Here is an 8,818-nt window from a genome sequence, read left to right as displayed (position 1 = left end):
AATAGTAAAATTGTTTATGAATAAAGTGAATATTCATTATTCGACAATTTTATTTGTTGTGCTCACTGATTATGTTTATATGCTTAACATCAAAACAAAGCCCATAAACCAAATTGTACAACTTATGTAGTTGGGCTACGCATTATATGGTGACCATGAGACTAACTTTTGATGGTTAGGTTTGAAGCATTCCAAATCAAGGACCTCAAGAATGGGCATCGAGAGTCCTATTGAGACTTGCGCTAAAATTGCATTTATTGGATGAGTGTCGTGTTTCATCGGCGACGGACATTGGACGTCTATGCAATTTTAGTGGGTGGTTGACAAGGTTGTCAAGCCGACTTAACTGACTCGCGGGAAGTCATCATATGAAAGTCTTGGAGGCTTTGTCGGTATGATTAGATCTTTCGGTTCCGATAGAATGGGATTAGTCCTTGGACTTGAGAACCATGGCAGTTGCATGCATATGATGGTTGTATCTTGGATTTGGTCATTACAAGTCTTGTTCAATGCAATCAGAATATGGAGTGAGGATGGTAGGTTTCAAGATAGAATCTGCCACCTGTCAGTATATGACAGTCGAGTCTCCTATGCGCTCTAAGATGGTTCATGCTCTTAGAGTCTGTGGCGACAGCGATTGGTTGAATAGGGATTGGTTTCCTACGTTAATCAATAGAGCAAACGCATCTCGAGTTATTGAGCATAATATCTAGTCCAAGATGGGAACTCACGCTCAATTTCATGCCCTAGACTTAGATCGAAGACGGATGATGGAAAGACCGTACCCGTATAAGACTCGAGAACCTAAATGTTCACGCCAACATTCACCTAGTCTCTAGTGTCATGGACCGTTAGCGACCCATGGTGACGGAAATTTTTTATTAATGGTTAATTAAAAATAAATTAATTAAATTGAATTTAATTAATCATTGTGTTGGACACAAGCCCAAGTCTAGTTGAGGGTGAACCTAAAGAGTAACACAAAAATTACTATGGAATTAATAGAATTAATTTAGAATTAATTTGAGAAGAAACAAATTAATTTAATTGGATTAAATTAATTCAGTGAGAAAATATAAATTATTGGACCATTTATTTAATAATCCATTTGATGGATGGCTCAAGAATGAATTATTTGGATTAATTAATTTTCGGGTTTAACACCTTTAAATTAATTGGATTAATTTATTAGGTTTGGCTTAATTAATTGATTGGAATTAATTAGTGTTTGGGCTTACATTTATTTAATTGGATTAAGTGAATCATTGGATTTAGTTGGCTAAAATTAATTTAATTAATTATTTTCTAATAGACTTTAATAGACTTTGTTTGGACTTAATTTAATTTGATTAAATCAAACCCAATACATACTTGAAGTCGAAGCCCGGTGCATACTTGAACTCCAAGCCCATTTGAGGGAGGTTCGAGCAAGTTAAGAAGGAGTTGAAACTCCTCATCATGATGAACATGATGGAGGAGTTACTTCATCATGGTTGGAGGTTATATACATGTGATTGTATAGGTTGCCTTGGACGCAAACTTAGTAGTTGTTGAATTTTGAATTCAATTTTATGTGATATACAAAACTACACACATGTCCAACATAACCACCACCTAAGCCACAAATTTGCTCTCAGTTTTCTCAAACAAATATTCTCCTTTTTGTTCTATGTTGAATTGGATTCAAGTTATAACATAAAACAATCCAAAAGCACTAAACCATAGTGTTGTAGTTGGAGTTATTTTTCTTCTTGTTCTTTGTTCAATCTAGCAATAGAAAAGGAATTATATCTTTTCTATTTTGTGGTGTGGACAACTTAGAGGAATTCTAGTTTGAATTCTCAAGTGAACAAAATGGGAGAACATAAAGGGAACAATGCACGTTGTAGTTTTTCTAAAAAATAAAAAGATAAAGTTTCATCTTATGTTTCTACACTTTTTGTTTCATCATTTAGCCACATGTCTAGCATGTTTATATGTTTATTATTATTTTTTTGACAAACACCGACACCCGGGAATTTTAAAGGGAACATCCCTTTGAACCGGTTATAAATTTTTTATTTCGTGTTTCCATCGCATTCCCGGGCTATACCGATTCTTTCAGTTTGACCTGCAATAAGTCAATAAAAAGTTAATTAAGAGTAAATATTAATTTTCATTCAATTATTTTTTATTAACATGAACAAATTCAGTGAATTTGGCCTAATAGAATAACTTATGTATTAGACGGAAGCAAATCTCAAGAGTGCTAGATATAATTTTTCAAATCGTAGGAGGTCTACATGTAATTACAGCATACCTCATGAAAGCGGAATGTAATTATTCCTTAAGATAATAATACAAGGGTAAAATAGTAAAAATGAAGTTAGATTTATTTACAAAAAAGTCAAAGCAACTGGAAGCACCCCCAAGGTGCTTCGAGCTTTTAGCCTAAATGCTTTTCTTAGTAATTTGAGAAACAGTAGCTAGCATCCCAAATACCTCAAAAATGCATTTTTAGAGTCGGAGCTAAAAAGCATTTTTTTTTAAAGCTCTTGTAAACACTCTTTAAATGATATAAAAAATTACATTTAATTAACACTCGAAATACAAATTTGACCTACTAAATCATAGGCCAAGAGTGCACTATAATCGTGATGGAAATAGGCATCCTCAGTTACCTTATAGTCAGGGGTGGGTGACGGATCGGGAGTTTTAGGTTCAGGTTTTTCTGGTCGAATACCAAACAATTCGAATAGTGTAAAAAGGAACCAATCCCGAACCCCATTAAATTGAGTATCCAACTAATCGGGTACTTGTCGGGTTCGATTACCCAATCAGTTGAGTTTAGGTAATTTTTTTTAAAAAATAATTATTTATTTTTTGACATTAAAAAATAAAGTCCAATCAAATATATTGAACAAAAAACACTACACTAAATTTGAAAGTAAAACATTCAAATGTCAAAACAAATATATATATACAATATGTATATATAAAGAACTCAAAAATAAATAGATAACTACCATATATATATAAATAAAGAACTCAGAAATGTCAAAACACTATAATATATTTATTTATATATGTAAAGAACCACAGCTTTTGGTCCACAAGTGCTCAAAAATCGACATTCCCACACCCACCATAAGGGGTCAACTCTCCCTCTTTGTTCTCCATTTCTCGTTTCTCACTTCTTCTTTATTCTACATTCAAGTTTTCAATTCTCCATTTTTTATGTTCTCAGTTTTCTAAATTTGATTTCAATACAAAAGCAATATATATATATATATATATATATATATATTTAAGGCTTAGCGTTACTCGGAAACAAGGTGGCCGAGATGGCGATGACGAGCGCCACCGCTGAACAATAAACGGCAAGAATGATGAAGGAAAATATTTTCTCTCTCTAGAGTAAAAAAAAGGGATGAAACTTGAAGTGAAATGTAAAAAAGAGGAGAGAAGAAAACTGTTAGGTTAATTCGGTAGCTGCCTAGACGGCAGAGTTGAGCTGAAGAGTACATAATTTACTTTTTTTTTTTTTTTCTTTATCGGGTACCCAATCGGGTATTTAGGTAGCATTATCGTACCTGATATGCGACCCCATATTGCTTAATCGGTTTTCGAATAAAAGCAAACCTGACTAATTACCCAAAATGCCCGATTTGTTAGATCCGAATCCAATTGTGTCGGGTCGGGACACAAAAACCCGATCCAAATGCTATCCCTTCTTATAATACGCTAAATGGAGGTACCGACCTAATCATCAATTTTATTATAAATAAATAAATAAATCGCCATCTAACGACCACAAACGTGTCTTAACCAAACAAGTAGAATAATACGTAAATTGTTTCTTTTTCAAGTTATTTTTTAATGATTATACTTTTTCAAGTTAATAATTAATGATTATATTTCTTTATAATATCAATAATAATTCAATCAAGTAAGAACGATTAGTAATCAATTGACTTAAGCTGAACCACCTCTCTTCAGACAAACATGTAATAGATATATATACGTATCAACACAACTCATGATACAGTTCCCTCCAAGCATACAAACATTCATGCAGTGCCAACAGCATCTCGGCACTGAAATTCTTTCCTTAAATCCTTACATCTACAGTAACTATACCTTCTTCATCCACATTCAATGGGTGCTGCCGTATGTCGAATTTTTTACCACAAAATCCTGCAGCCCGACAAGTCAAATAAAACAGATTACTTGATATGCATATATAAAGAATTTACAGCTTTAAGGTTGTTTCATGCATGGTTCATATACAGTCGATAATTTTGCAGATATCTGTTCTAGATTGTCTTAAAATCCTAACGTGTAGCGATGGTCATGACTGCTTGATATGGCATGGATGCAGCACCAACACGATCGATGGTCAGATACCGCAAGTGTTATGATTTTTTCATAAGTTAAAGGGTTAAATAAAATAAATAAAAATAAATCATAAAATTGATTGATAAAATAGTATGCCCTCGTATAATGTCTGTAGATTATAATAACATACGTTGAAAATATAATAACTAGTACGAGAATCTTTCTCATTATAATGTCAAATATAAACTACAAAAAACTGAATTATTCCCTACATTTCATAAATGACTAAGGCTCACAAACCATGATAAATCATACTATCTACCATGGTCAAACAAAAACCAATGCAGAAACATAACTTACGACCCTAGTTAATCAATATTTATCATAAGTTTAACTATGACAAACATTTGCAATGTTTTTTAACAGATGTTTTGGCTTTGCAGGTAGAAACGAGTAGCCATTGTGCAGTTGCTTCTATATATCATTTGCCAATTATATACATTTGTATGTATATATGTCTGTGTATAATAAACGTGTATTCGATATGTATGTTCAAACCATGTTGTGTCCTAAAATATTTAAAAATTGCATGTCGCGCTGTCTGTTTCGTGTCCTGCTTCTGTCCTCGTGTCCATGTTCATGCATGACTAATGTAAATGCAGAGGTGAGAATATGGTACCTGAACTCATGCCTCGCTTCCTTCAGGCAATGTAATCAATCGGCTCTTAGAATCATACACCATCTGAGTCTCACAACTGAAAACAATGTTGTAACAGTAACAATTATGAAAACAATGAAACAGTTGCTGAAATGCCGACAAAAGATTTCCGAAAAATTCCTCTTACTACCAAACTTACTTTGAGCATTTTACTGTATTGACAGAACCCCCACTAGATACTGACAATATGGTGCCAAAGAACGAAGTGTTTTCCGTGCCACAGTTTGGACATGGGCCCTGAAACATTGAATTTCATCGACTCAACATAAAGCTCATGTAATAGAAATTTTGTTTCCTGATCAAATTTTCGCGGGACAGCCTTACCACTAATATCAGAGAATCTTTAACGATGATGTTTGTAATCGTGAAAGATAACCATAGTATGAAGGGCAACGCTGCAAACCATGTGAAGATGAAACTGAATGGCTCTGGAAGCTGAAAAGACAATATATATGATTAGACTAGACTGCAAGCGCTAAATTTCAGATTTATCAGATAAACAAACTTCACTTTGATCACTCCAGTTCAGACAATGCAACTCGGCACACGAAATGTTAGAAAACGCCTTGCGGCTGCATTGGAGTGCAATACTTATGCTGGAGTGTGAGCGGGACTTCTATGAGTACCCAAAAGGTACTTGGGGAAATTGGATTATACGACAAAAAAAGTAGTAAAATATTATTATGATTAAAAACCCAGAAAATATATTTTTGAATTACCTCTAAGAGATAGGTGATCTCAAATCCAGTCAAATCATCGAGAAAGAAGAACCTAAAAGAGATAAGATGGAGTTTAATTTGTTAGCTAGAGTATAAACTGTCGTCTCACCTCAAAGAACATTAACGCTTCATGTAACTACTAAATAGCACGTCACTTACAATCCTAATGCAACAACTGCAGCTGGAACATTCAGAAGAAACATCTTGAGGTAGTCGACAGAAAGGTCACTATAAACCTGCAATATAAAATATAAATGAGCTTGAGATGGAGAACACACAAATGCTAAATCAATGTCATTATAATTGCACCAACTATGTGAAAAGGACATTAATAAAAATTTAAACTCAAATGCTTGAAAAAGAATTATTCGACTGAAGTTGTAAAAATTTACAAAGTTATATTTCTAAATTGAAGACAAATGACAAGAACCACATGGTACAAAGAGCTTTTGATAAAGTCTACTTGTAGTAGGTAAGAAACATCCTTAATATGGCTTCTAAACAATGGTGTTAACTTCCCTGGGCTTGGAAGGGTTGGAGCAACATAGATTTTTTAGAAATAGTACTCAGGCATAAATATGTAAAAATAAGGTAAAGCCGCTAACCTTTCTAGTACGGAGACTGCATCGAGGACCCTCGACCACTATCTCGCTCCCATCAGCCTACAAGATGCTAAAGGTTGGAGATTAAAGAATGTGTAGAAGCCCGAAACATAAGACTACTATAATGTAATAAGATAAATTTGTAAATACAGAGACAGTTTTGAAAGTAGCAAAGTCAAACTAAATGCACATAAGTGACAGCATGATGATACTTGGTTTTATGTTCATAGTAACAACTGAGATCTGCTATAATTACTTTTATCTGTCTTAAGTATTATTTTTTTCCTCAAAATGTTGATAGCAAATATCAGAACTACTTTAAACTATCAAAGTACCTTAAGTTTTTGTTTCAGTTCATCAAACTCTTCATCGGACAAAATTGGATTCCCAGATACATAAGCCATTGAAGCTTCCAGAAACCTCTGTTCATCAGCACCTGAGTTGCAATGAAGAAGTCAAAGGAAAAGCAAATTCATCACTTGATACCCAAGTTCTGGCCAAAATCTAGATATGTAAAATCATAAGTTAACAGATTGAGGCTTTTATTACTTAGCATAACAACACTGCTTCCCTCCCACATTAGTTCTTCCTTGAGATTATCAAACTCTTCATTTGACATGATAGACTTTCCTTCATAATAGAATGCCTGTAAGATAAAGCAACAGTAACGAACATATTAGATTATTTGAAACAACAGACAACAGTTATCCATTAAGAAAGTGAAGACGACCTGTTTTAAGATTGTACAGACAGGAGCTCCAGGATAAATAAAAATATATCATTTTGTAAAAAACAATAAGGTACCTGTCTTGTAATCAAAAGAAACAATCAAAGGGATAATGGAGACTCTGTGTTATAACCTGAAGTGCTTGAAGAAAGTCTTGTTCCATCTCCCCCAAAGACTTCTTCTGCTTTTTATCTAGGCTGCAATACGGCAAGACATTGCTGTCTACAACTTCATCTTCTTGTACCTGACCTGAATTGAACAAGGGCTTTAAAAGAAAGCAGCAAACATAGAGATTCCTGAACATAACTTCATTTCTGAGTACTCAAATTAGATATCTTTCTGTACCCAGTTGGTACTCAGACAAGATACTTTATGCATACGTGCGGCTGTCAAACTGTTGATCCAATCATTTTGCACAGTGGGATTGGGGAACTGGATAAGTCTTAACTCAGGGAACTCGAAGAATTGAACTTCACAAGTGTAGTTGCCATTCGCCATGTCTGCTAACAAGTTCAAACGATTTTGTGGAACAATTAATTCTCATAGTACTCTGTTTATTTTCTTTCCTGCAGGCCCTATTGAACACAAATCAAAAGCTATATATGCTGGTGACTTGACACATAAACCCCAGGAAAATAAACATCAGAACATCTCTAAATTAAACTGGTCCTGTTCAGGCGCCGGAATGGCTATCGAGTAATGCAATTTTCTCTAACTCAACTATGTTTGAGTCACCTATATCATACTTGTAATGAAATGAACTACAGTTACATATAATATAGAAATCCTACGAGAGAACAAAACAACCTCGGCTAAGTCACTACTCACTGGAGCACCAATCAAAGCAGAGAAATCAATATTTGGATCATCATCATTTGTTTCAGACCCGAAACCTAACCTGGCTGATCAGTGGTGGCCTTAGGAGAAACAACCACCAGTCTGCGTCGAAACGACAACTTCCCAGCACCAAAGTGAGTTGAGAGAACTCCAGAAGCCGCAGATGGTAGGGAAGAGATAGAAATGAAGGGCTTTTTAAGCTGGGCTGTTAAGAAACTCGATCTTGCTAGCGTCAACCAAGCTTTGGTGGCCATTTCCGGCGCGGCGGCGGCGGCGGCGGCGGAAGTGGAAGAAGAGTAGTGGAGTCTGGGATTCTGGAAAATGGGCGCATTTGAGAATCTGCACAGGCGGGGAATTTCATGGGTATGGTGGAAAGAACGGACAGCTCAAAGATAAGGCTAAGTGACGAATCTGTGGAGGGAAATTTGAGAAGGGTTCTTGAGTTTTGTCTTATTTCGAAGATAAAATCTTGTCAGTTAACGTTCGTTTTCTAATCCATCTTCCTCGGATGTTGCTAACTCGCCGTGTGGTACTCCTGGTTTGTGATTGTCCCTGTTGGTGATGCACGTGGTTTGACCGTTTGTTCATGTGTTGGTCACGTGGATCTTTGGCTCGAACCACAAGGGGACCACCAAATGTTTCAAGATAATATACTTTTTTATATATGCTAATTACTTTGAATAGTAGTACTCAACAAATCTATATATAATAAAATAGAATTATTGAAACTATCCACCTCAGCATTATATATATAAATGTGGATAGTTTCAATTAAATTTTATTCTGTCAAATAAAATTTAATAATTTAAAAAAAAGTGTATTGGTATTCATTCAAAAGAATAAAATTAATATTATTTGCTTACTTAATTTTCTAAGTAAATTAAAATATATTTTATCC

The 8,818-nt window shown here is 34.7% G+C and overlaps 1 protein-coding gene across 1 annotated transcript; it reads right to left on the bottom strand.

Moving 5' to 3' along the window:
- LOC105156796 (PGR5-like protein 1A, chloroplastic) lies at positions 3,955-8,403 on the bottom strand. Its single transcript, XM_011073013.2, has 11 exons — positions 7,982-8,403; positions 7,217-7,332; positions 6,906-7,002; positions 6,692-6,792; positions 6,360-6,416; positions 5,914-5,990; positions 5,755-5,806; positions 5,360-5,470; positions 5,175-5,272; positions 4,997-5,072; positions 3,955-4,176 (listed from the first exon to the last, which is right to left on the bottom strand). Exons 1-10 carry the CDS (start codon positions 8,172-8,174, stop codon positions 5,003-5,005), a joined length of 972 nt encoding a protein of 323 aa, XP_011071315.1. The 5' UTR covers positions 8,175-8,403; the 3' UTR covers positions 3,955-4,176; positions 4,997-5,002.

The sequence above is a fragment of the Sesamum indicum genome, linkage group LG1 (genome assembly GCF_000512975.1).
Source record: "Sesamum indicum cultivar Zhongzhi No. 13 linkage group LG1, S_indicum_v1.0, whole genome shotgun sequence".
NCBI classification, from domain to species: Eukaryota; Viridiplantae; Streptophyta; class Magnoliopsida; order Lamiales; family Pedaliaceae; genus Sesamum; species Sesamum indicum.
This window is presented reverse-complemented; position numbering and strand designations above follow the sequence as displayed.

Coding starts and splice junctions, on each gene's coding strand:
- LOC105156796 (XM_011073013.2), bottom strand. CDS start 8,174: ATGGCCACCAAAGCTTGGTTGACGCTAGCAAGATCGAGTTTCTTAACA. Junction 5,991..6,359: donor GCAGTCTCCGTACTAGAAAG/GTTAGCGGCTTT, acceptor TTTATATTGCAG/GTTTATAGTGACCTTTCTGT. Junction 5,073..5,174: donor AATACAGTAAAATGCTCAAA/GTAAGTTTGGTA, acceptor CATTGTTTTCAG/TTGTGAGACTCAGATGGTGT.